The following is a 27,860-nucleotide window of genomic DNA, read 5'->3' as shown; positions in this document are numbered from 1 at the left end:
CATAATTTATGCTTACCTGATAAATTTATTTCTCTTGTAGTGTATTCAGTCCACGGCCCGCCCTGTCTCTTTTAAGGCAGATCTAAATTTTAATTAATACTCCAGTCACCACTGCACCCTATGGTTTCTCCTTTCTCGTCTTGTTTCGGTCGAATGACTGGGTATGACATGTGAGGGGAGGAGCTATATAGCAGCTCTGCTTGGGTGATCCTCTTGCAACTTCCTGTTGGGAAGGGAATATATCCCATAAGTAATGGATGACCCGTGGACTGAATACACTACAAGAGAAATAAATTTAAAAGGTAAGCATAAATTATGTTTTTTTAAACTAATTACACCTAATCTAATCCCCCTAATAAAATCAAAAAGCCCCCCCCCCCAAAATAATAAAATTCCCTACCCTATACTAAATTACAAATAGCCCTTAAAAGGGCTTTTTGTGGGGCATTGCCCCAAAGTAATCAGCTCTTTTACCTGTAAAAAAAATACAATACCCCCCCAACATTAAAACCCACCACCCACACACCCAACCCTACTCTAAAACCCACCCAATCCCCCCTTAATAAAACCTAACACTACCCCCTTGAAGATCACCCTACCTTGAGCCGTCTTCACCCAGCCGGGCACAAGTGGACATCCAGAGGGGCAGAAGTCTTCATCCGATCCAGCCAGAAGAGGACATCCAGACCGGCAGAAGACTTCATCCAGACGGCATCTTCTATCTTCTTCCATCCGGAGCGGAGCGGGTCCATCTTGAAGACATCCGACGCGGAGCATCCTCTTCCATCCGACGGCGACTGAAGAATGAAGGTTCCTTTAAGTGACGTCATTCAAGATGGCGTCCCTTCAATTCCGATTGGCTGATAGAATCCTATCAGCCAATCGGAATTAAGGTAGGAAAAATCCTATTGGCTGATGCAATTGGCTGACGTCACTTAAAGGAACCTTCATTCTTCAGTCGCCGTGGGATGGAAGAGGATGCTCCGTGTCGGATGTCTTCAAGATGGATCCGCTCCTCATGGAAGAAGATAGAAGATGCCACCTGGATGAAGTCTTCTGCCGGTCTGTATGTCCTCTTCTGGCCAGATCGGATGAAGACTTCTGCCCCTCTGGAGGTCCACTTGTGCCTGGTTGGGTGAAGACTTCTCAAGGTAGGGTGATCTTCAAAGGGTTAGTGTTAGGTTTTTTAAGGGGGGGTTGGGTGGGTTTTAGAGTAGGGTTGGGTGTGTGGGTGGTGGGTTTTAATGTTGGGGGGGTATTGTATATTTTTTTTACAGGTAAAAGAGCTGATTACTTTGGGGCAATGCCCCGCTAAAGGCCCTTTTAAGGGCTATTTGTAATTTAGTATAGGGTAGGGAATTTTATTATTTTGGGGGCTTTTTGATTTTATTAGGGGGATTAGATTAGGTATAATTAGTTTAATAAAAATGTAATTCTTTTTTTATTTTCTGTAATTTAGTGTTTGTTTTTTGTACTTTAGTTTATTTTATTTAATTGTATTTAATTGTAGTTAATTTATGTAATTAATTTAATGATAGTGTAGTGTTAGGTGTAATTGTAATTTAGGTTAGGATTTATTTTACAGGTAAATTTGTACTTATTTTAACTAGGAAGTTATTAAATAGTTAATAACTATTTAATAACTATTCTACCTAGTTAAAATAAATACAAAGTTGCCTGTAAAATAAAAATAAACCCTAAGCTAGCTACAATGTAACTATTAGTTATATTGTAGCTATCTTAGGGTTTATTTTACAGGTAAGTATTTAGTTTTAAATAGGAATAATTTAATTAATTATAGTAAATTTATTTAGATGTATTTAAATTATATTTAAGTTAGGGGGGTGTTAGGGTTAGGGTTAGACTTAGGTTTAGGGGTTAATACATTTATTATAGTGGTGGCGACGTTGGCGACGGCAGATTAGGGGTTAATAAATTTAATATAGTTGCGGCGAAATTGGGGGGGAGATTAGGGGTTAATAAATATAATGCAGGGTTCGGCGATGTTGGGGGCAGTAGATTAGGGGCTCATAAGTATAATGTAGGTGGCGGCGGTGTCCGGAGCGGCAGATTAGGGGTTAATAATATAATGTAGGTGGCGACGATGTCGGGGGCGGCAGATTAGGGGTTAATAAGTGTAAGATTAGGGGTGTTTAGACTCGGGGTTCATGTCAGGGTGTTGGGTGCAGACATAAAAAGTATTTCCCCATAGGAAATAATGGGGCTGCGTTAGGAGCTGAACGCTGCATTTTTTTTTTTCCAGCCAGCTCAGCCCCATTGTTTCCTATGGGGAAATCGTGCAAGAGCACGTTCTGCCAGCTTACCGCTACCGTAAGCAGCGCTGGTATTACAGTGAAATGTGGAGCTAAATTTTGCTCAACGCTCACTTTTCTGAGGCTAACGCTGGCTTGAAGAAAATTTGTAATACCAGCGTTGGCTTAAGTGAGCGGTAAGAAAAAAAGGCTTGTTAGCACCGCACAGCCTTACCGACAAAAACTCATAATCTAGCCTATAGTTACTATTAGATATTTGTAGATAAGCTGCACTTGCATAATTGGTAGTTAAAATAAATTTTGTGAGTGTACATAGAAGCTATTTCAATATCAGATCAACATAACTTTTTATACTAATTTCAAAAGATATGATGACCTGGAATTTGTGTAGAATTAAGAAACTTTCTTGATTAGCTACTTTGAGTTTAAAATCGTTTATTAACCTTCTTGATCCTGGTATAGTAGTGCAAACATTTTTATAATTGTACCTGCATGCAGCATATTGGTAGGGAACACACAGTTTGTTTTGGATTTCGATTGATTAAGCTCTAAAACCAGGAATTTTTCTCACCTTGCATGAACATAGTTTTTGTTACGTTGTTTTATTTGAATTATTTTTATTATTTTCAAGTCAAACTTAATAAACAAAGAAGAATACAACGATATAAAAGCATGGTAAGGCTCATAAAAAATGAGGTTCACGATATATAGCAGCTATAACAGAAAAAAAGGCAGTAGTATAACAACTTTGCAAATAAACACAGTGATTACGAGTTTTGCGGTAACAGGGGTGCGTTGCTAATGAGGCTTTTTTCCCCACCGCTCCCTTAAGACAACGCTGGTATTACAGGTTTTTTAAAGCCGGCGTTAGCCACAAAAAGGTGAGCGTAGAGCAAAATTTAGCTCCACATCTCACCTCAATACCAGCGTTGCTTACGCTAGCGGTAATCTGGCTAAATGTGCTTGTGCACGATTTCCCCATAGGAAACAATGGGGCTGAGCTGGCTGAAAAAAACACCTGCAAAAAAGCAGCGTTCAGCTCCTAACGCAGCCCCATTGTTTCCTATGGGGAAAATAAATCTATGTCTACACCTAACACCCTAACATGAACCCCGAGTCTAAACACCCCTAATATTACACTTATTAACCCCTAATCTGCCGCCCCCGCTATCGCTGACACCTACATTATATTATTAACCCCTAATCTGCCCCCCCCAACGTCGCCGCAACTCTATTAAATTTATTAACCCCTAATCTTCCGAACCCAACGTCGCCGCTACTATATTAAATTTATTAACCCCTAAACCTAAGTCTAACCCTAAGTCTAACCGCCCTCAAACTTAAATATAATTTAAATTAAACTAAATAAATTTAACATAATTAGATAAATTAATCCTATTTAAAACTAAATACTTACCTATAAAATAAACCCTAAGCTAGCTACAATATAACTAATAGTTACATTGTAGCCAGCTTAGGGTTTATATTTATTTTACAGGCAACTTTGTATTTATTTTAACTAGGTAGAATAGTTACTAAATAGTTATTAACTATTTAATAACTACCTAGCTAAAATAAGTACAAAAGTACCTGTAAAATAAATCCTAACCTATGTTACAATTACACCTAACACTACACTATAATTAAATAAATAACATAAACTATCTAAAATTAAATACAATTAAATAAACTAAATTACGAGAAAAAAAACCCACTAAATTACATTAAAAAAAAAGAATTACAAGAATTTTAAACTATTTACACCTAATCTAATCCCCCTAATAAAATAAAAAAGCCCCCCAAAATGAAAAAATTCCCTACCCTATACTAAATTACAAATAGCCCTTAAAAGGGCCTTTTGCGGGGCATTGCGCCAAAGTAATCAGCTCTTTTACCTGTAAAAAAAAATGCAATACCCCCCCCAACATTACAACCCACCACCCACACACCCCTACTCTAAAACCCACCCAATCCCCCCTTAAAAAAACAAACACTAACCCCCTGAAGATCACCCTACCTTGAGCCGTCTTCACCCAGCCGGGCACAAGTGGTCCTCCAGAGGGTCCGAAGTCTTCATCCGATCGGGGCAGAAGAGGTCCTCGAGACGGTAGAAATCTTCATCCAGGCGGCATCTTCTATCTTCATCCTTCCGGAGCGGAGCGGGTCCATCTTCAATCCAGCCGACGCGGAGCATCCTCTTCAAACGAAGTCCTAACGAAGAATGAAGGTTCCTTTAAATGACGTCATCCAAGATGGCGTCCCTTGAATTCCGATTGGCTGATAGAATCCTATCAGCCAATCGGAATTAAGTTAGGAAAAATCCTATTGGCTGATGCTATCAGCCAATTGGATTGAAGTTCAATCCGATTGGCTGATCCAATCAGCCAATAGGATTGACCTTGGATTCTATTGGCTGATTGGAACAGCCAATAGAATGCGAGGTCAATCTTATTGACTGATTACATCAGCCAATAGGATTTTTCCTACCTTAATTCCGATTGGCTGATAGGATTCTATCAGCCAATCGGAATTCAAGGGACGCCATCTTGGATGACGTCATTTAAAGGAACCGTCATTCAGTGTTAGGACGTCGTTTGAAGAGGATGGCTCCGGGTCGGCTGGATTGAAGATGGACCCGCTCCGCTCCGGATGGATGAAGATAGAAGATGCCGCTTGGATGAAGACTTCTGCCGCTTGGAGGACCTCTTCTGCCCGGATCGGATGAAGACTTCTGCCCCTCTGGAGGTCCACTTGTGCCCGGCTGGGTGAAGACATCTCAAGGTAGGGTGATCTTCAGGGGGTAGTGTTAAGTTTTTTTTTATGTGGGGATTGGGTGGGTTTTAGAGTAGGGGTGTGTGGGTGGTGGGTTGTAATGTTGGGGGGTATTGTATTTTGGTGGGTGTAATGTTGTGTGGGTGGTGGGTTGTAATGTTGGGGGGTATTGTATTTTTTTTTTACAGGCAAAAGAGCTGATTACTTTGGGGCAATGCCCCGCAAAAGGCCCTTTTAAGGGCTATTTGTAATTTAGTGTAGGGTAGGGATTTTTTATTTTGTTAGGGGGATTAGATTAGGTGTAATTAGTTTAAAATTCTTGTACTTTGTTTATTATTTTCTGTAATTTAGTGGGGTTTTTTTGTACTTTAGATAATTTTATTTAATTGTATTTAAGGGCTATTTGTAATTTAGGGGGGCTTTTTTATTTTATTAGGGGGATTAGGGATTAGATTAGGTGTAATTAGTTTAAAATTCTTGTAATTATTTTTTTATTTTCTGTAATTTAGTGGGTTTTTTTTTCGTAATTTAGTTTATTTAATTTAATTGTATTTAATTGTAGGTAGTTTAGGTAATTAGTTTAATGATAGTGTAGTGTTAGGTGTAATTGTAACTTAGGTTAGGATTTATTTTACAGGTACTTTTGTACTTATTTTAACTAGGTAGTTATTAAATAGTTAATAACTATTTAATAACTATTCTACCTAGTTAAAATAAATACAAACTTACCTGTAAAATAAAAATAAACCCTAAGATAGCTACAATATAACTATTAGTTATATTGTAGCTAGTTTAGTATTTAGTTTTAAATAGGATTAATTTATTTAATTATGTTAAATTAATTTTGTTTAATTTAAATTATATTTAAGTTGGGGGGGTTAGACTTAGGTTTAGAGGTTAATAAATTTATTATAGTAGCGGCGACGTTGGGGTCGAAAGATTAGGGGTTAATAAATGTAGGTAGGTGGCAGCGACGTTGGGGGGGCAGATTAGGGTTTAATAAAATTTAACTAGTGTTTGCGAGGCGGGAGTGCGGCGGTTTAGGGGTTAATACATTTATTAAAGTGGCGGGGATGTCCGGTCGGCAGATTAGGGGTTAATAATTGTAGGAAGGTGGTGGCGACGTTGGGGGCGGCAGATTAGGGGTTAATAAATATAATGTAGGTGTCGGCGATGTTAGGGGCAGCAGATTAGGGGTTCATAGGTATAATGTAGGTGGTGGCGATGTCCGGTCGGCAGATTAGGGGTTAAAAATTTTTATTTTAGTGTTTGCGATGTGGGGGGCCTCGGTTTAGGGGTTAATAGGTAGTTTTATGTGTTAGTGTACTTTTTATCACTTTAGTTAAGAGTTTTATGTTCCGGCGTTAGCCCATAAAACTCTTAACTACTGACTTTTAAATGCGGTAGGAGTCTTGACAGTAGAGGGTCTACCGCTTACTTCTTCCAAGAGTCGTAATACCGGCGTTAGGCAAATCCCATTAAAAAGATAGGATACGCAATTGACGTAAGGGGATTTGCGGTAGCCTCTAGTCACGGAAGAAAAGTGAGCGGTGAGCCTGTACCTTTTTGACTCGTAATACCAGCGTTAGGAAAAAAGCAGCGTTGGGACCTCTCAACGCTGCTTTTTAAGGCTAACGCTAAACTTGTAATCTAGGCGAAAGTTAGGAAAAGCATGAGACAGAAAGAAAATAAAGAAGTAGAGAGAAAGTAGAGGGGAAAAAAGTAGAGGGAAAAAAAAGAAACAGGTGAGGTACAAAACACATGAAAAAAGGCAATAAGGAGCAGAGGTTGTATGAATAAAACAATAATTCAAATGTAGGTCACCCACAAAATTAACAGCTACATTTCTTAGGGATTGTCACTCAATAGTACTAATATTAACACTAGATAAAGCTATATGGTTATATTAAGCCTCTAAAGCTACAATATATAATCTGTGGCAAACTGATATAATCAGGGTTTTGTTACATTTATGTATTTATTATTTTATAATCAACTGACCGGTTGCTGATCAAGCACAAGACCCACAGATAATCCCTAGTAGGCCTGTACTCACAGGTATAAATATATCTTTATTAAAGGGACACTGAACCCAATTTTTTTTCTTTCGTGATTCAGATAGAGCATGAAATTTTAAGCAACTTTCTAATTTACTCCTATTATCATTTTTTCTTCGTTCTCTTGCTATCTTTATTTGAAAAAGAAGGCATCTAAGCTTTTATTTTTGGTTCAGAACTATGGACAGCAAGTTTTTATTGGTGGATGAATTTATCCACCAATCAGCAAGACCAACCCAGGTTGTTCACCAAAAATGGGCCGCTATCTAAACTTACATTTTTGCATTTCAAATAAAGATACCAAGAGAATGAAGACAATGTAATAATAGGAGTAAATTAGAAAGTTGCTTAACATTTCATGCTCTATCTGAATCACTAAAGAAAATAATTGGGTTCAGTGTCCCTTTAAAACCAGGAGAGTGCTCCAAGACTGCTGATGAATAGTTTATGAATAAAACTTATGTTAATATATTGGAAATTTCCTGCCAATCTAGTGTAAAATCAGGAATACATCCCTTGCTACAGTCATGTCCCATAGAATTTAAAGTGGAGCAGGCTTGGCACACATTAGACTCTGTAATACATTGTAACATAACTAGTGGATTTTTAACTGATCTTTTTAGAGACTCATTAGTTTTAGAGTTATTGATTATATTTTGTATCGAGTTATGTTTTAGATTTTTACTATTTCATATTATTTGTGGATTAATATAACACTGATCCAGCATTGTTGGGTGGTTGAGTGCCCGCTGTGAAATACTCTGAGTATTCCTTATTGCTCTGTAAAAGCAAAATTGAAATTAAATATTGTGAGCTTCCCCTTCTTAAAAACCTTCTATTGTTTATTATAGAACTCTTTGGTATTGGGGAGAGTTTGTCAATACAATTCACCTGTGTATTATGATGGACCAAGAGTCTGATTCTGCATGCAATTTCATTATTTCTCAGAAATTATTTAAATTCCATAGTTTATGTTCTCACTAAAATACGAAAAGCAAAGAAATGGTCTAATTTATCCTTCGAAATTCAAAACTTAAACTGAAATTCCCCCCCCAAAATGTTTAAACCTTCTGCAGCTAAAAGTACTTATGGGCTAATAGTTACATTTTGGATTACAATGAGAACTTTCCTTTGATTAAAACAAATAATCGCACATATTTGCTGCAATTTCTTGCTAGTCTGGGACTTGTGTACTGAAAAAAATAAATTAAATAAATAAATACTATTAAAAAAAGAGTTGCAGACATGTTTAGTTTTGTGTGTAGGGGTGTGTGTATGGGTTGTCTGTGTGTAGGGGTGTGTGTATGGGTTGTCTGTGTGTAGGGGTGTGTGCATGGGTTGTCTGTGCGTAGGGGTGTGTGTATGGGTTGTCTGTGCGTAGGGGTGTGTGTATGGGTTGTCTGTGTGTAGGGGTGTGTGTATGGGTTGTCTGTATGTAGGGGTGTGTGTATGGGTTGTCTGTGTGTAGGGGTGTGTGCATGGGTTGTCTGTGTGTAGGGGTGTGTGCATGGGTTGTCTGTGTGTAGGGGTGTGTGCATGGGTTGTCTGTGTGTAGGGGTGTGTGCATGGGTTGTCTGTGTGTAGGGGTGTGTGCATGGGTTGTCTGTGTGTAGGGGTGTGTGCATGAGTTGTCTGTGTGTAGGGGTGTGTGTATGGGTTGTCTGTGTGTAGGGGTGTGTGCATGGGTTGTCTGTGTGTAGGGGTGTGTGCATGGGTTGTCTGTGTGTAGGGGTGTGTGTATGGGTTGTCTGTGTGTAGGGGTGTGTGCATGGGTTGTTTGTGTGTAGGGGTGTGTGCATGGGTTGTCTGTGTGTAGGGGTGTGTGTATGGGTTGTCTGTGTGTAGGGGTGTGTGTATGGGTTGTCTGTGTGTAGGGGTGTGTGCATGGGTTGTCTGTGTGTAGGGGTGTGTGCATGGGTTGTCTGTGTGTAGGGGTGTGTGCATGGGTTGTCTGTGTGTAGGGGTGTGTGCATGGGTTGTCTGTGTGTAGGGGTGTGTGCATGGGTTGTCTGTGTGTAGGGGTGTGTGCATGGGTTATCTGTGTGTAGGGGTGTGTGCATGGGTTGTCTGTGTGTAGGGGTGTGTGTATGGGTTGTCTGTGTGTAGGGGTGTGTGCATGGGTTGTCTGTGTGTAGGGGTGTGTGCATGGGTTGTCTGTGTGTAGGGGTGTGTGTATGGGTTGTCTGTGTGTAGGGGGTGGGTGTATGGGTTGTCTGTGTGTAGGGGTGTGTGTATGGGTTGTCTGTGTGTAGGGGTGTGTGTATGGGTTGTCTGTGTGTAGGGGTGTGTGCATGGGTTGTCTGTGTGTAGGGGTGTGTGCATGGGTTGTCTGTGTGTAGGGGTGTGTGCATGGGTTGTCTGTGTGTAGGGGTGTGTGCATGGGTTGTCTGTGTGTAGGGGTGTGTGCATGGGTTGTTTGTGTGTAGGGGTGTGTGCATGGGTTGTCTGTGTGTAGGGGTGTGTGCATGGGTTGTCTGTGTGTAGGGGTGTGTGCATGGGTTGTCTGTGTGTAGGGGTGTGTGCATGGGTTGTTTGTGTGTAGGGGTGTGTGTATGGGTTGTCTGTGTGTAGGGGTGTGTGCATGGGTTGTCTGAGTGTAGGGGTGTGTGCATGGGTTGTCTGTGTGTAGGGGTGTGTGCATGGGTTGTCTGTGTGTAGGGGTGTGTGCATGGGTTGTCTGTGTGTAGGGGTGTGTGCATGGGTTGTCTGTGTGTAGGGGTGTGTGCATGGGTTGTCTGTGTGTAGGGGTGTGTGCATGGATTGTTTGTGTGTAGGGGTGTGTGCATGGGTTGTCTGTGTGTAGGGGTGTGTGCATGGGTTGTCTGTGTGTAGGGGGTGGGTGTGGCAAAACATCAGTCTAGATTTATCTTTTTACATGCTCTACAAGACAGACCACCAAATAGAATGCTGTAGTACTTTATACTCAATGTATGTACCTCAAAATAAACATATTCATTTACTGCCAGATTTCCATGCATTTCTAGATATACTAACCTGTAAATCTCTAGATAAACTTCACTTTATACAGCAAGGCCCAGCAATTTGTTTTTTTATGCCAACTTATGAGTTTGTGCCCTATTTCCACAGAAGCTGTCTGGCCACACGTGACCCTTACTGTGCGTGGGATCCCGAAAGAAGCCGTTGTGCCTTCACACCAAATGCAGTCAGGTACTGTAATTTGCTACATTTAAAATAAATGGGAGTACAGGGGTGGAATCATGGGAGTCTTGAGCTGGGGCCCCACAACCCAGGGCACATTAAGGCTGGTTTTATGTAGGGCTGTCTGATATGGGGGTGGAAGTCTGGTGGGGTCTGACATTTCTATGGAGTGTAGGTGGTCTCAAGTTTCACTGTGCAAGACCAGTCTATAAAAAAGTAAGGATAGAGCTTTGAGATAGATATTCATGACAGACATTTGTATAACAATTATACTAACCCAAAACCTGAGTAGGCACTCTGAAGTATGCAAAAACACAATTAAAATAAATGAAAGTATTCAATCAGGGTTATTTCTAAAAATATAAATAGCTGCTTTTGTTCTTTGAAACCTCAACCCATTAAAAATGGATGAGCTTGCAGGGAAATCATACCTCCTTATCTTTTCACTTTCTATACACACAAATGCTTCCTTTTCTTATCTCTGTCTGTATACCAAAGCCCAATACATAGGGCTGGTTCTATAAAGCTCTCTGTGCTGGTGAAGTTCTTTAGGAATGCTCACCAGTACTTCTGTTTCCCTGGTCAAATTCTATAATGCTACTTTTTACCCTGAAAACAGGGTGTCTCGCTAAGGGGCGTATACTGCATTTTTTAATGGGAAAGAGATGCATACATTACAAAGGTGCGCTATGAAAATCTTAATTTTAAAATCATACAAAACTAATAATATTTAGGAAAAAATTGTAATGTTAAGGTGCTCAAAAATTGTAACAAAATTGTTCACCAAAAATCATATTTGATCAAATACTTAAAATTTGTATGTAAATTACACAGGAATAAATCATATTTTAAGTACAAAATACAAAACGTAATTGTTGTTTTGTCATTAAATTGGGCTGAACATGGGCATTCTATAGGCATCTATGAAATTGTCTCTTAAATCCCAGCGTAATTCTGTAAACATTTCTCACTCTTTTTTCTTGCAACTTAAAAGATGGCAAGTTTTATCAAAATACTCAAACACTAATTACTCTGAAAGGAAAACCTATGCATACAAAATAATAGTGATTTTAAAGTGCACTGAAAACAGTCAACTCAAAAGAAAATTTTTGTTTAAAAAGATAGATAATCCCTTTATTACCCATTCCCCAGTTTTGCACAGAAAACAAGGTTATATTAATACACTTTTTATCTCTCTGATTACCTTGTTTCTCAGCATCTTCTGATGGCCCCCTGATCACATGACTTTAATTGTATTATCTATTGACTTGCATTTACGCCAGTTAGTGCTGTGCTGTTAGAATCCACGGGCGTCAGCACAATGTTATCTATATGGCTCACATGAACTAGCATCCCTTGATGTGAAAAGCAAATACAAAAGCATGTGATCATGGGGCTCTCTTTAGGGATTTAGAAACAGACAGAAATTTAGAGGCTTAAAGGTTATAACAATGTTGGTTGTGCAAAGCTGGGGAATGGGTAGTAAAGGCATTGGCATCTATTTATCAAGCTGTCAACCGCAAATACGCTGGAATTCCGCAGCGTATTTGTGGCGAGCCTGATTCCCCTTAGTTATCAAACCCTACAGACCGGCAAAAGTAGAATTTTGTGACGTAACATACGATCCGCCGGACTCCGACACAGGTCAATGCTTACGTCATTACAGATGTTCCGAATGCAAGTTCGGCACAATCTCTGACTACTTTTGCTAGTTATCAAATTTCTACCAGGTACGCTCGCCACTATTCCGGCCCAGCGTACCTGGTTTTCAGTCCGCCGCCTCCATAGGAATCAATGGGAGTCTGAAAGCAGCGAAAAGCTTATGTTCGCTGCTGCCCGATATCCCATTGATTCCTATGGGAACGTTTACACCTAACACCCTAACATGTACCCCGAGTCTAAACACCCCTCATCTGCCTCCCCCTACACCGCCGCCACCTTCATTATACTTATTAACCCCTAATCTGCCGCCCCTACACCGCCGCCACCTAAATAAAAGTTGTTAACCCCTATCCTGCCATTCACAGACCCTGCCGCAACTAAATAAACTTATTAACCCCAAAACCACCACTCCCAGAGCCCACCACCACCTACATTATACTTATTAACCCCTAATCTTCCCCCCCTACACCGCTGCCACCTATATTATACTTATTAACCCCTAATCTGCCCCCCCTACACCGCTGCCACCTACATTATAATTATTAACCCCTAATCTGCCCCCCCCTACACCGTCACCACCTACATTATACTTATTAACCCCTAATCTGCTGCCCCTACACCGCCGCCACCTACCTACATTTATTAACCCCTAATCTGCCGCCCCCTATGTCGCCGCCACTATATTAAATGTATTAACCCCTAAACCTAAGTCTAACCCTAACCCTAACACCCCCTAACTTAAATATAGTTTAAATAAATCTAAGTAAATATTACTATTATTAAATAAATTATTCCTATTTAAAACTAAATACTTACCTGTAAAATAAACCCTAAGATAACTACAATATAACTAATAGTTACATTGTAGCTAGCTTAGGTTTTATTTTTATTTTACAGGCAACTTTGTATTTATTTTAACTAGGTAGAATAGTTATTACGTAGTTATTAACTATTTAATAACTTCCTAGTTAAAATAAATACAAATATACCTGTAAAATAAAACCTAACCTAAGTTAAAATTACACCTAACACTACACTATAATTAAATAAATTCCCTAAACTAAATACAATTAAATAAAATTATCTAAAGTACAAAAAAAACAACACTAAATTACAGAAAATAATAAACAAAGTACAAGAATTTTAAACTAATTACACCTAATCTAATCCCCCTAACAAAATAAAAAAGCCCCCCAAAATAAAAAAGCCCTACCCTACACTAAATTACAAATAGCCCTTAAAAGGGCCTTTTTCGGTGCATTGCCCCAAAGTAATCAGCTCTTTTACCTGTAAAAAAAAAATACAACCCCCCCAAAATTTAAACCCACCACCCACACAACCAACCCTACTCAAAAACCCGCCCAATACCCCCTTAAAAAAACCTAACACTAACCCCTTGAAGATCACCCTACCTTGAGAAGTCTTCACCCAACTGGGCTGAAGTCCTCAACGAAGCCGGCAGAAGTGGTCCTCCAGATGGGCAGAAGTGGTCCTCCAGATGGGCAGAAGTCTTCATCCAGACGGCATCTTCTATCTTCATCCATCTGGCGCGGAGCGGCTCTATCTTCAAGACATCCGACGCGGAGCATCCTCTTCATCCGGAGTCTTCTTCAACAATGACGGTTCCTTTAAGTAATGTCAACCAAGATGGCGCCCCTTCAATTCCGATTGTCTGATCAAATCAGCCCCTTCAATTCCGATTGACTGATCAAATCAGCCAATAGGATTGAGCTTGCATTCTGTTGGCTGTTCCAATCAGCCAATAGAATGCGAACTCAATCCTATTGGCTGATTGCATCAGCCAATAGGATTTTTCCTACCTTAATTCCGATTGGCTGATAGAATTCTATCAGCCAATCGGAATTGAAGGGACGCCATCTTGGATGATGTCACTTAAAGGAACCGTCATTGTTGAAGAAGACTCCGGATGAAGAGGATGCTCTGCGTCAGATGTCTTGAAGATGGAGCCGCTCCGCGCCAGATGGATGAAGATAAAAGATGACGTCTGGATGAAGACTTCTGCCCATCTGGTGGACCACTTCTGCCCGTCTGGAGGACCACTTCTGCCGGTTTCGTTGAGGACTTCGGCCCGGTTGGGTGAAGACTTCTCAAGGTAGGGTGATCTTCAAGGGGTTAGTGTTAGGTTTTTTTAAGGGGGGATTGGGTCGGTTTTGGAGTAGGGTTGGTTGTGTGGGTGGTGGGTTAATGTTGTGGGGGGTTTGTAATTTTTTTTTATAGGTAAAAGAGCTGATTACTTTGGTGCAATGCCCTGCAAAAGGTCCTTTTAAGGGCTATTTGTAATTAAGTGTAGGGTAGGGCTTTTTTTTATTTTGGGGGGCTTTATTATTTTGCTAGGGGGATTAGATTAGGTGTAATTAGTTTAACAATCTTTGTTTATTATTTTCTGTAATTTAGTGTTTTTTTTTTATTTAATTGTATTTAGTTTAGGGAATTAATTTAATTATAGTGTAGTGTTAGGTGTAATTGTAACTTAGGTTAGGTTTTATTTTACAGGTATATTTGTATTTATTTTAACTAGTAAGTTATTAAATAGTTAATAACTATTTAATAACTATTCTACCTAGTTAAAATAAATACAAACTTGCCTATAAATTAAAAATAAACCCTAAGCTAGCTACAATGTAACTATTATTTATATTGTAGCTATCTTAGGGTTTATTTTGCAGGTAAGTATTTAGTTTTAAATAGGAATAATTTATTTAAAGATAGTAATATTTATTTCGATTTATTTAAATTATATTTAAGTTAGAGGGTGTTAGTGTTAGACTTAGGTTTAGGGGTTAATAAATTTAATATAGTGGCGGCGACATTGGGGGCGGCAGATTAGGGGTTAATAAATGTAGGTAGGTGGCGGCAGTGTAGGGGGGAGATTAGGGGTTAATAAATATAATGTAGGTTACGGCGGTGTAGGGGGGGCAGATTAGGGGTTAATAAATATAATGTAGGTGGCGGCAGTGTAGGGGGCGGCAGATTAGGGGTTAATAAATATAATGTAGGTTGTGGTGGTGTAGGGGGGGGCAGATTAGGGGTTAATAAATATAATGTAGGTGGCGGTGGTGTAAGGGGCGGAAGATTAGGGGTTATTAAGTATAATGTAGGTGGCGGTGGGGTTAAACACTTTAGTTGCGGCGTGGTCCGTGAGTGGCGGTTTAGGGGTTAATACATTTATTAGAGTTGCGGCGGGGTCCGGGTGCGGCGGTATAGGGGGTAAACAGTATAGTATAGTGTGGGTATTTAGTGACAGGGTAACAATAAAGCTGTAAAAAAGCCGAAGAGCAGCGAGATCGATGACTGTTAGTTAACAACAGTTCGCTGCTCATCGCACCGTACTTGGTGCGCGGCTTTTTGACAGCTTTTTTAAATAATTTTGGAGAACGTATTCAGGTCTTCTGCAGCGATGTTAGGTGATCTTAGGCGAGCGTATTGGTGCCGTCAAATGCAAGTAAGTTGATGTCTTGATAAATAGATGCCATTGTCTGTCTTTTTAAACAATAAGATTTTTGTGGTGTATGTCCCTTTAAGTGGACATGAAACCCCAAATTCTTCTTTCATGATTCATATAAAGAGTATAATTTTAAACAACTTTCCAATTTACTTCGATCACCTTATTTGCTTCATTCTCTTGGTATCCTTTGTTGAAGAAGCAGCAATGCACTTCTGGGAGCTAGTTAATGCATTGGGTGAGCCAATAACATGAGGCATTTATTTTCAGCAACCAATCATCAGATCCTGAGTCTACCTAGGTATCCTTTTAAACAAAGAATATCAGGAGAACAAAACAAATTAGACAATAGGGGTAAATTGCAAAGTTGTTTAGCATTATCTGCTGTATCTGAAACATGAAAGAAAACAATTGGGTTTTATGTCCCTTTAATTTGATTTGTATTAGGCGTAATATTAAAGTTTAAAAATATGCCACAGTTCTCCATTGCAAACTTTTACATAGCAAAGAGCTCTCATTATTTCTATGGAAGACATCTCACCACTCGCAGATACAGCCCCCTTGTTATAGCATTCCATGAGGGCTGCCCCTGCCAGTGTTGGCGTGGAAAATCACATCTAGGCATTTTTTTTAGAATCGGCCACTTCGAGAAAATTTTTTGAAAATTAATATTTTATTATTATTTACTTATCTCTCCTCCACTGGGAGTGAAATTTCCTCTGCCAGCTATGTTTACATAGCTTTCCCATAGTCTATAATTAAAGTGATGGTAAATTCTAGCGTGTCAAAAACTCTAGGTTTTACCAGCACCATAAATAAATGGGACCTTCAGTCATGAGTTTTAAAAAAGATGTTAAAAGTAAGTTTTCTTTGCCGCGGCCTCCTTGCTAAATTAAGCAGCTTTGACCACCCATGGCATAACTCTTTTTTTTTTCAATGAGGTGATGTCTCCACCTCTCAGCAAATAGCAGCGCTATCCATACGGCACTGTGTTAATGGCTAGCACTGCAATTGGCTAAGAGAGGAAAAGTCACCTCAGTGAAAAAAAAGAGTTATGCTGTGGGTGTTCCGGAGACAATTAGTTTAACAAGGAGGCTGCGGCATAACATACCTTTTTTTAAAACACATGACTGAAGGTCCCATTTATTATTAGTGCTGGTAAATCTTAGCTAGGATTTACCATCACTTTAGGTACTACAATTTTCCATATAAATGAGGATACCAAATGCAAGAACATTTATTCCAAATGCCAAAATAAAGGTAATGCGTGCACAATGCAAGACAGCAGCTTCTAAGGCTAATTAGATACTTGCATGTATTAAAAAAAAAAGCATAGATGCAAGGGATGAAAGCATAATTCTGTCGCCAAATAGATCCCTAGTAAGACCTCACCTTGAGTATGGATTGCAGTTTTGGAAAAAGTTCAGAGAAGGGCCACTAAATCAATAAGGGGAATGAAAAATGTAAACTATGAGAGTTTAGCCAAACTGGGTCTGTTTTATCTAGAAAAAAAGCCACTTGAGAGTTGACATAATTACTTTACAGAGATGTTTATTCCAAGGCAGTTGTTTGTGACAAGAGGACACAATTTAAGGCTGGAGGAAATGAGATTAAACCTTAAATTGTTTTTTTAACTTTAAGAGCAATTAAATTGTGAAACTCCTTGCCAGCACTTTAGATCACTTTAAAAATGGTGTTGATACATTTCTGGCTAAAAACAGAATACAGGGACATGATTGCTTGTGTTAAATGGGTCACCTTTCTAATTGTTTAATGTAAGTTCACTTGGCAACTTCTGTATTGTAAATGAGATAGGATCTGAATAGATTGACCTCGGTGGACTTTTGTCTTCTTTCAACTTCATCTTCTTTGTTACTTAACTATATTAAATTATTTGGATCACTACTTATTTAAATGTTTTTGTAGTCAATCTTCTCAATTTAGAGTGCTGCTGTTATCCAGGCAATTTTCCTTTGTCTTGTTGCCAAAAAAGCTTATAGCCAATCTATAAAGATACAAGGAGCTCACATCCGATTAAAAAACATTCATGTCAGCATAGTCACTTGGTGTCCACACTTAATCCAACAGAAGTCCCCTGGTACTAGGTCCGAGTTCAGCAGTGTGGTCTTATACTCAGAGTTCCAAAATCACACAATTCCCTCACCTGCCTCTCTTTCTACGTCCTGGGTATGGGGGGCCTTTTTTTGATTTGTATGACAATTATATATTTATTTCAGGGAAAAAATAGAAATGAGATTCGGCGCTGACAGTATATCCTATGTGCCAAGTTTTTAATAAACTACTCCTCCTCAGTAGTTCAATTCAAAGCATTAGATATAAACAAAAAATATAAAACTGGCGCTGTAGAGGGCAGCTAGGATATATGCTACTACAAATTATAAAGATATATATCTCAAATTAAGGACCTATATAGGTGATACAGGACTATAGGAGAACACTTATGCTGAGAACACTAAAACGCACCTAAAAGCACACGTATGTGCAGCAGAAATAAAAATAAGTTGATATAAAAACAAGTAGAGGGCATAAATAAGAATCACAATATATTTAATAGAAGTACAAATGAAAAAGTAAATGACTATTGTCTAAAATACATAAAATACATTAAAAAGAGGGGACGTCTCCCTATGTTCAAATCAAGTGAGTGCCGGTGAAAAGATATAAAGTGCTGTGCAAAGCACAAATAGTGCACTTAATTAGAATATTGTATAAGTGCTTGAAAGTATGAAATGTCAATGTTTAAAATGATCGTAAGGTACCTTACTCCTTGATGTATCGAAAACAACAATTATGGCTATTTGAACACACTTCTCCTTCAGCTGGTGTGTCCTTCCCAGGAACTTGACCTCCGTGTTGATATGCGGCTCCTTAGCCTGCGGTCTTGGGCGTCTGGTTTCTTTTTTAATGTATTTTATGTATTTTAGACAATAGTCAGTTACTTTTTCATTTGTACTTATATTAAATACATTGTGATTCTTATTTATGCCCTCTACTTGTTTTTATATCAACTTGTTTTTATTTCTGCTGCACATACGTGTGCTTTTAGGTGAATCTTAGTGTTCTCAGCATAATCTTCTATAGTCCTGTATCACCCACATAGGGGCTTAATTTGAGATATATATCTTTATAATTTGTAGTAGCATATATCCTAGCTGCCCTCTACAGCGCCAGTTTTATATTTTTTGTTTATAAATTTATTTCAGGAACTGGTAATAAAGATTTGTGTGTATACCAATAATGCAGAACTCGTATCACTAAAATAGTCATATATGTGGTAACTGAGTCGTCAAGAGCATTGTTCAGTATTTATAACGGTAATACTGGAACCACAGCAATGGAGTTTACAATTTGTGTGTGGAAGAGATTGGAATGGTTCTTGAAGTTTGTGTCTAGTGGGATAAAGTAGAGGATATATGTTTTATAGGGATAAAAACATAAAGTAATCCCTACTACACAGGTAAAAATAAGGGGAAGCCTTTCAGAGATGTGGTGTTAACTATAAACTCCATTCTAATTAGTCTCAATTTGCAACCAAAAAAAACATAGTATAGCAACAAGATTGATGTCAAAGTAATATCAAGCCATAAGAATAGTTGCCATTCAAATGACCAAAACCTTTTAATTAGAAAATAACACAATCTAGATAAACACTTGGAAACAGAAACAAGAACGTTCAAATTTAAATGGACAGTAAAGTAAAAATTTAAGTTATATAATTAAAATAGAACATGCAATTTTAAACAACTTTCCAATTTATTTTAAGGTACTTTTATTTATTTTAAGGTACTATTCTGTTTTGTTGAAAAGCATACCTAAGTAGGCTCAGCAGCAGCACGTACATTACTGGATGCTAGCTGCTGTTAGGTGGCTGCACGTACATGCCTCTTGTCGTTGGCTGCCCAATGTGTTCAGCTAGCTCCCAGTAGGGCATGGCTGCTCCTTCAAAAAAGGATACCAAGATAATGAAGCAATTTTTTTTATAGAAGTACATTGGAAAGTTGTTTAAAATTGTATAATGTATCAGAATCATGAAAGAGAAAACTTTTGGGTTTCATGTATCTAAGAAGTTTTTCACAAGGATTTTAGAGACCTTCATAAAAGCAAAATATTTCTGAGCATTATGTTAGAAGTTTTCCTTCCATAAGGCAGGGAGAGTCCACAACTTCATTCCTTACTGTTTGGAAATACAACACCTGGCCACTAGGAGGAGGCAAAGACACCCCAGCCAAAGGCTTAAATATCCCTCCCACTTCACCTATCCCCCAGTCATTCTTTGCCTTTCAGAAGATTTGGAGAGTCCTGTAATGGGTATGTTCCCTTCAAGAAATGACTGGAGTTTTAAGTAATCATGCCAACCTCTCAGTGAGAGTATTGATGAAAGTTAGAGTCTGGAGATGCAGGGAAAGTTTTTCTGCGAACCCATCCAGACTGTTGCTAACAGCTCCTGAGCAATCAGTGTTGCCGAGTTTCACTGCTTGCTGTTAGACACTCAAATCCATGTCAGAAGCACTGCTGCAAGACTGTCACACTTGAGAGGCTGTGTCTGTTCTACAGCATGGATCCTGGAGGGTAAGACCATTTTTTATATATACTTTAAAACGCTATACCTCGATAGGATCAAGGGTTAATATCTCCTTCAGGGAGATTATTTGAACAGCTTGGGGATTTATATCTGCTTAATGTAAGAGTTTTTGTGGGCTCATAGACTGTGTTTTTTTGGCTTGTAACAAACAGGTTTCACTTTAGTTTTTGTAGTGTTGCGCAGCTCATAATAGCTTAGTGCCCTTTTTCATAGCAGGGGAAGTCCTGTCTTCCGGACCACGTGACCGTATGCGGTCTCTTTTATTTCCTAAGATCCTGCTGCAGACATCATTCCTAAGGAGAGCGTTTTCACTGTTAGCTGTCTGGATCTAGGAGGTGGTGAGTGCCCCAGCCATTGGGAGTATTAAGTTGCCGTTTTTTAAATAAAAGCGCTTTCTTTTTGATTGTTCTTCTGTGGGTATATACAAAGCTATGGAGGATACTACATTAGAAGGTTCCGCTCCTTCTGTACTGATTAATAATTCCTGTTTATATTGTGAGGAGGCTGTGGTTTGCCCGCCTGCACAATTTTGTTCCATTTGCCTAAACACTGTTCTAAAGTCTAAGAAGGGAGACAAGCCTGCTAATACTCATAGCGCTATTAGCCCTTCTGAGTCTGGGTCCCGAGAATTTACTACCCTTTCTACATTACCCGCAGCTCAACTAATCCTCCATCTGGAGGGGGCCTTTTTCCAGCGGACTTTCCAGCGCAGTTACAATCAGCGGTGTCTGCGGCCCTGAGTTCCTTACCTCGCTCTAACAAATGCAAGAGAAAGGTTAAACATAGTTCTCCTGACCTAGAGTCATCTAAATATCTGTCAGATTTAGCTACTATATCCCAGCTATCCGAGGATGAGTGAAGTTAGACTTCAGTTTCTAAACCTCCTTCAGCGGAGGAACCCTCCTTTAGATTTAAAATTGAGCATCTGCGTTTTTTATTATAGGAGGTTCTGTCTACACTAGAGGTTCCAAAGGCTACCTAAGATCCTTAAATTAGAAAGGGTTTATGAAGATAGAAAGGTCCCTCTGACTTTTCCTGTGCCAGTTAAGATGGTGAACATTATTAGTAACAAATGGGAAAGAGTAGGAACTTCTTTTTCCCCCCTCGTCTACTTTTAAAAAATTATTCCCGGTCCCTGACTCTCAATTCGATTTGTGGGGCTCCATCCCTAAGGTGGATGGTGCTATCTCTATGCTGGCTAAGCATACTACTATCCCTCTGGATGATAGTTCTTCTTTTAGAGAGCCTATGGATAAGAAAATGGAAACTTTTCTGAGGAAGATGTTTTAACATACAGGGTTTTTATTTCAACCGGCGGCAGCTGTAGCCGCGGTTGCTAGAGCAGCTACCTACTGGTGCGACACTCTGTCGGAGCTCATTGAGGTGGAGACTCCCCTCGAGGATATTCAGGAGAGAATTAAAGTACAGAGAATTGCTCCTTCATCTGTGATGCGAATATGCAGATTATTCACATGAATGCAAAGGCTGCTGGCTTTGCGGTTCTAGCCCGCTGGGCTCTCTGGTTGAAGTCTTGGTCTGCGGATATGACTTCTAAATCCAGACTCCTTTCTCTTCCCTTCAAGGGGAAGATTTTATTCGGTCCAGGTCTGGACTCCATTATCTCTACGGTTCCCGGAGGGAAAGGTGCCTTCCTACCGCAGGATAAGAAGAATAGGCCTAAGGGACGGAAACTGTCTAATTTTCGTTTCTTTCGTGCTGACAAGTCACAACGACAGCAGTCCTCTTCTAAGTCCGAGCAGCCCAAGAATACTTGGAAGCCGACTCACTCCTGGAAGTCCAAACAGACTAAGAAGCCTTCCAAGAACAAATCGGCATTAGGGGGCGGCCCCCGATCCGGGATTGGATCAAGTAGGGGGCAGACTAGTTCCAGGACGTACAGGACCCTTGGATCCTGGAGGTTGTATCTCAAGGATACAGAATAGGATTCAAGTCTCATCCGCCCAGGGGCAGATTACTACTCTCCAGTCTGTCTACAAGACCAGAAAAGTGGGCTGCCTTCTTAGGTTGCGTACGGGATATCTCCTCTCTAGGAGTAATTGTCCCGGTACCTACAGCAGAAAGAGGTTTGTGGTTTTATTCAAACCTTTTCGTGGTTCCAAGAAGGAGGGAACTTTTCGTCCAATTCTGGACCTAAAGTGTCTAAACAAGTTTCTGAGTGTTCCCTCTTTCAAGATGGAGACAATACGGTCAATCCTTCCTCTGGTTCAGGAAGGACAGTTTATGACCACAATTGACCTGAAGGATGCATACCTTCACGTCCCGATTCACAGGGAACATTTTCAGTTCCTGAGGTTTGCCTTTCTGGACCAGCACTTCCAGTTCATAGCTCTTCCGTTTGGCCTAGCTACTGCTCCAAGGATATTTACAAAGGTTCTGGGGGCTCTTCTAGCCATTCCTAGAACATGAGGTATTGCAGTAGCGTCTTACCTGGACGATATCTTAGTACAGGCACCATATTTTCATCTAGTGGAAGAACATTCAGAGTCCCTTCTCAATCTTCTTCGATCACATGGGTGGAAGATAAACTTGGAAAAGGGTTCTCTTACTTTAAGAACAAGGGTGAATTTTCTGGGAACTATAATAGACTCCATATTCATGAGAATATTCCTCACAGATCAGAGACGTTGCAAGCTCAGTGGTTCAGTGTATGGAGGTAATTGGACTCATGGTGTCCTGCATGGACATCATTCCATCTCAGACCCTTACAACTATGCATGCGGAGACAGTGGAACAGTGACTATTCAGATCTGTCTCAACAGATTGTGCTGGACAGCCTGTTGAGAGACTTGCTCTCCTGGTGGCTCCAGATCATCTGTCCCAAGGCACATGCTTTCTGAGACTGTCCTGGGAGATTGTGAACGCAAGCCCTTCCGGCTGAGGAGCTGTTTTGGTTGCCAAGAAGGCAAAGGTCTGTGGACTCAGGAGGAGTCCTCCCTTTCGATCAGTTTTTTGGAACTCCGGGCAATCTTCAATGAATGGAAGGCTTGGCCCCTTCTGGGTTTGTCCCAGTTTATCATTTTCCAATCAGACAATATAACCTTGATTGCCTATATAAACTATCAGGGGGGGGGGACGAGAAGTTTCTTGGCGATGAGAGAAGTATTTAGAATCAAGAGGTGTGGACAGTTCATATTAAACAAAAATATTTATTGGTAGTTTTAAAAATTATTACATGGAAAAACGTATCACATAGACAGAGTAGGCTGGCACCTAAACTGGCTTACGCGTTTCGGCAATTGCCATTGGGTGTAGTTCCACACTCTGAACTTTCTCGATGAGAGAAGTATCTCAGATACTAGAGTGGGCGGAGACTCACAAATGTACGCTGTCAGAGATCCACATTCTGGGTGTGGACAACTGGGAAGCAGACTTCCTCAGCAATAATCCTTTCACCCAGGGGAATGGTCTCTTCACCCAGAGGTGTTTGCAGAGATATGCAACGAGTGGACGACGCCGGAGATAGATCTCATGGCATCCCGCCTCAATACCAAACTACCCAGGTACAGGTTGAGGAATCCTTAGGCGGAACTGATAGATGCCCTATCAGCACCATGGAGGTTCAGACTCATATCTTTTCCCTCCATTACCGCTTCTCTCTCGTGTGGTGGCTCGCATCAAGCAGGAGCGAGCATCTATGATTCTGATTGCTTTGTCATGCCCTCATCTCCTCAGTGGAGGTTACCTTGTCGCAGAGATCTGCTGATACAGGGTTCCTTCGTTCATCAAAATCTAGATTCTCTGAGGCTGACTGCGGGGAGATTGAACGCTTAGTCTTAGCCAAGAGAGGGTTCTCTGAGAGTGTTATCGACACTCTGGTTCAAGCTCGTAAGCCAGTTACTAGTCGTATCTACCATAAAGTGTGGAGGACTTACTTGTACTGGTATGGAGAACGTGGCTTTTCCTGGCATAAGGTTAAGGTTGCCAAAATGTTATCTTTTCTCCAGGATGGACTGGAGAAGGGCCTATCTGCTAGTTCCCTGAAGGGACAGATATCGGCCCTGTCGGTGTTACTGCACAAAAGATTGTCTGAACTTCCGGATGTGCAGTCCTTTGTTAAGGCTCTGGCTAATATCAGACCCGTGTTTAGATCTTGGGCTCCGCCTTGGAGCCTCAATCTTGTTCTTAGTGTTTTGCTACAGGCTCCGTTTGAGCCTATGCATACTGTTGACATTAAATTGTTATCTTGGAAGGTTCTTTTTTTGTTGGCTATTGCCTCTGCAGAGTTTCTGAGACTTTGCAATGTGACTCCCCTTATCTGTTTTTTCATGCTGATAAGGCGGTTTTACGCACTAAACTAGGGTTCATCCCTAAGGTGGTGTCGGATCGTAACATTAATTAAGAAATTGTTGTTCCTTCCTTGTGCCATAATCCTTCTTCAGCGAAAGAATGTTTGCTTCACAATCTAGATGTGGTTCTTGCCTTGAAGTTGTATGTGTTTGCTTCGACTGAAGCAGCTTTCGGGAGAAAAGTTTTGCAGACTGTGGTGACCTCAGAATAGGGTCCGCCTCTTTTTTCTGTTCCCTCCCGTTATTCATTCAGTGTCCTCTGGAGCTTGGGTATAGTTTTCCCAACAGTAAGGAATGAAGTCGTGGACTCTCCCTGCCTTATGGAAGGAAAACATAATTTATGCTTACCAGATAAATTCCTTTCATTCCTGGCAGGGAGAGTTCACAACCCCGCCCGTAATTCATTTTTTTGATGGGTGGCTCCCTTTTTATATTATTTCTTCTGGCACCTTTATACCCTGATGTTTCTCCTACTTTTCATTGTTCCCTTGGCGGAATGACTGGGGGATAGGGGAAGTGGGAGGGATATTCAAGCCTCTGGCTGGGGTGTCTTTGCCTCCTCCTGGTGGCCAGGTGGTGTATTTCCCAACAGTAAGGAATGAAGTTGTTGACTCTTCCTGCCAGGAAGAAAAGGAATTTATCTGGTAAGCATAAATTATGTTTTTTCCAACTAACCAATAATTTTAATATATGGCATGCGCAATTAAAGGGACAGTCTACACCAGAATTTTTATTGTTTAAAAAGATAGAAAATCCCTTTATTACCCTTTCCCCAGTTTTGCATAACCAACACTGTTATATTAATATACTTTTTACCTCTGTGATTACCTTGTTTCTAAGCCTCTGCAGACTCCCTTATTTCAGTTCTTTTGACAGACTTGCATTTTAGCCAATCCATTTTAGCTGACTACTAGGTAACTCCACGTGCAATGTTATCTATATGGCACACATGAACTAACGCCCTCTAGTTGTGGAAAATTGTCAAAATGAATTCAGATAAGAGGTCGCCAAGAAATTAGCATATGAGCCGCCTACCTAGGTTTAGCTTTCAACTAAGAATACCAAGAGAACAAAGCAAAATTGATGATAAAAGTAAATTAAAAAGTTGTTTAAAATTACATGCCCTATCTGAATCATGAAAGTTTATTTTTGACTAGACTGTCCCTATTAATGTTTTTGTGTAATTTTATCATTAATATGCATAAACCTCCAAACACTAAAAAACGAACAAACAAGCACACAAAAAATGTTTAATAATATGTAAACTGAGCAGGTGCAAGTTCAACAGTGAAAAAAGTGACACTTGAAGCGGGTCCAAATGTGTTAGGTATAGAATAATGAAAAGTGTGAAAAGTTAAAAAATATTTTGAAAAGCTAACGGAAAAGTGTTTTCTTATTGATTGGTATATTGGTGCCACTTTGTCCCCATGTAACATATGGAGTTGTTTTTGGTTCACAAATGCATTTGAAAACTATAGGATCAAAGGGTTATCTTATGATTTTCAAAGAATTTTGACTAGGGTTTAAAGCTTAAAAGTCTGTGGAAACCCATGAAGTGCATTCACAAAGCATTTCTGATTGTCTGGAATGGATTTAGGGTTGCCAATCGGCCATGTTTTCCTGGACACTTATGAGTTACACATGCTCCAGGGTGTGCAGGGAGGAATATGAATAGTGCTGTCCAGGGTCACTATTCGTGTGCTGTCCAGGGCCCCGATCCGATATGCAGCGTCGCCTGCAAAAGCCGGCGACGCCAAATTTTGCGCTGGTTTGGTATCACATATACGGCGTAACATAGAAGTTACGCTCGTATATTTCTGCCTTCGGCCGTAGTTTTTTGGCCCATAGACAGGTATACCAAACCAGCGCAGTTTGGTATCCAATATACAGCGTAAGGACTTACGTGGCGAAAATGGAGAAATCTTACTCCATTTTCACCTCGCCACAAATTGCAGGCGTAGTAAGCCTTACACTGTGTATTGGAGCCCCGTAACCCCCTAAACTAGCTGCAAAATAAAACCTAACGCATGCGCAATGTCTATCTACCTGTCAACCGCGATCCCCCGCCGCATCCCTAATAAAGTGTTTAACCCCTAAACCGCCGCTCCCGGACCCCGCCGCTATCTACATTAAATGTCTAACCCCCTAATGTGAGCCCCCTACACCGTCGCCACCTACATTAAAATTATTAACCCCTAATGTAATCCCCCTACACCGCCGCCATCTATATTAAAATTATTAACCCCTAATGTGAGCCCCCTACACCGCCGCCACCTATTTAAACTATATTAACCCCTTATGTGAGCCCCCTACACCGCCGCCACCAATATTAAAATTATTATTATTAGATTAGGGGGTAATACATTTATTATAGGTGGCGGCGGTATAGGGGGATTTAGATTACAGGCAAAAGAGCTGATTACTTTGTGACAATGCCCCGCAAAAAGCCCTTTTAAGGGCTGGTAAAACAGCTGGTTACTTTGGGGCAATGCCACGCAAAAAGCCCTTTTCAGGGCTATTTGTAGGGTTAGACTTAGGTTTAGTGGTAGGGAAATTTTAGTATTTAAGGGGTTAATTAATTTAATATAGGTGGCGGCGGTATAGGGGGATTAGATTAGGGGTTAATTAATTTAATATAGGTGGCAGCGGTATAGGGGGATTAGATTAGGGGTTAATAATTTTAATATAGGTGGCGGCGGTGTAGGGGGATCATATTAGGGGGTAATATAGTTTAAATAGGTGGCGGCGGTGTAGGGGGATCATATTAGGGGATAACATAGTTAATGTAGGTGGGGGCGGTGTAGGGGGATTATATTAGGGGGTAACATAGTTTAAATAGGTGGCGGCGGTGTAGGGGGATCATATTAGGTGGTAACATAGTTAATGTAGGTGGCAGCGTTGTAGGGGGATCATATTAGGGGGTAACATAGTTTAAATAGGTGGTGGCGGTGTAGGGGGATCATATTAGGGGGTAACATAGTTAATGTAGGTGGCGGCGGGGTAGGGTGCTCACATTAGGGGGTAAAACATTTAATGTAGCTAGCGGCGGTGTAGGGGGCTCAGATTAGGGGGTAATATAGATAATGTAGCTGGCGGCGGGGTAATATAGGAGTTAATATATTTATTGTTAGGAGTGAGGATAGAGGGGTATACATGTCGGGCTATGTTTGGGAGGCGTGTTAGACAGTAACTGGAGATTATATAACTTAGTCAGGTTTTTTTATGCGGCGGCAGTTTCTAAAGTGCCGTAAGTCACTGGCGACTCCAGAAATTTGTACTTACGCAGATTTCTGGACATTGCTGGTTTGTCAGACTTACGGCACTTTAGCATCTGACGGCGCCGTATATGTGATAGCTCAAGTTGCGAGCTGAAACTACGGGCGGCGCAGGTTTCCACGCTTGCGACGAAACCTGCGCCGTATATCGGATCGCAGCCCAGGTGTGCAGTGCATGTTTCCTTTTCACACATGTCTAACTCATAAGTGTCCAGGAAAACATTGCCGAATTGGCAGCCCTAAATGGATCCCATATTTACAAAGTAGATGAGGTTAAAAGATGGCAAAA

The 27,860-nt window shown here is 40.3% G+C and overlaps 1 protein-coding gene across 1 annotated transcript in view; it reads left to right on the top strand.

Annotated features, from left to right (window-relative positions):
- Positions 1-27,860, top strand: part of SEMA6B (semaphorin 6B) — a 196,617-nt gene that overhangs the window by 162,138 nt on the left and 6,619 nt on the right. The window contains exon 15 of the mRNA XM_053703159.1: positions 10,190-10,270. Within this exon, the coding sequence (XP_053559134.1) occupies positions 10,190-10,270 (81 nt within the window). The remainder of the gene's footprint in view (positions 1-10,189; positions 10,271-27,860) is intronic.

The sequence above is a fragment of the Bombina bombina genome, chromosome 2 (assembly GCF_027579735.1).
Source record: "Bombina bombina isolate aBomBom1 chromosome 2, aBomBom1.pri, whole genome shotgun sequence".
Lineage (NCBI taxonomy): Eukaryota > Metazoa > Chordata > Amphibia > Anura > Bombinatoridae > Bombina > Bombina bombina.
The sequence above is the reverse complement of the archived record's forward strand: the minus strand, read 5'-3'. Positions and strand labels throughout refer to the sequence as shown.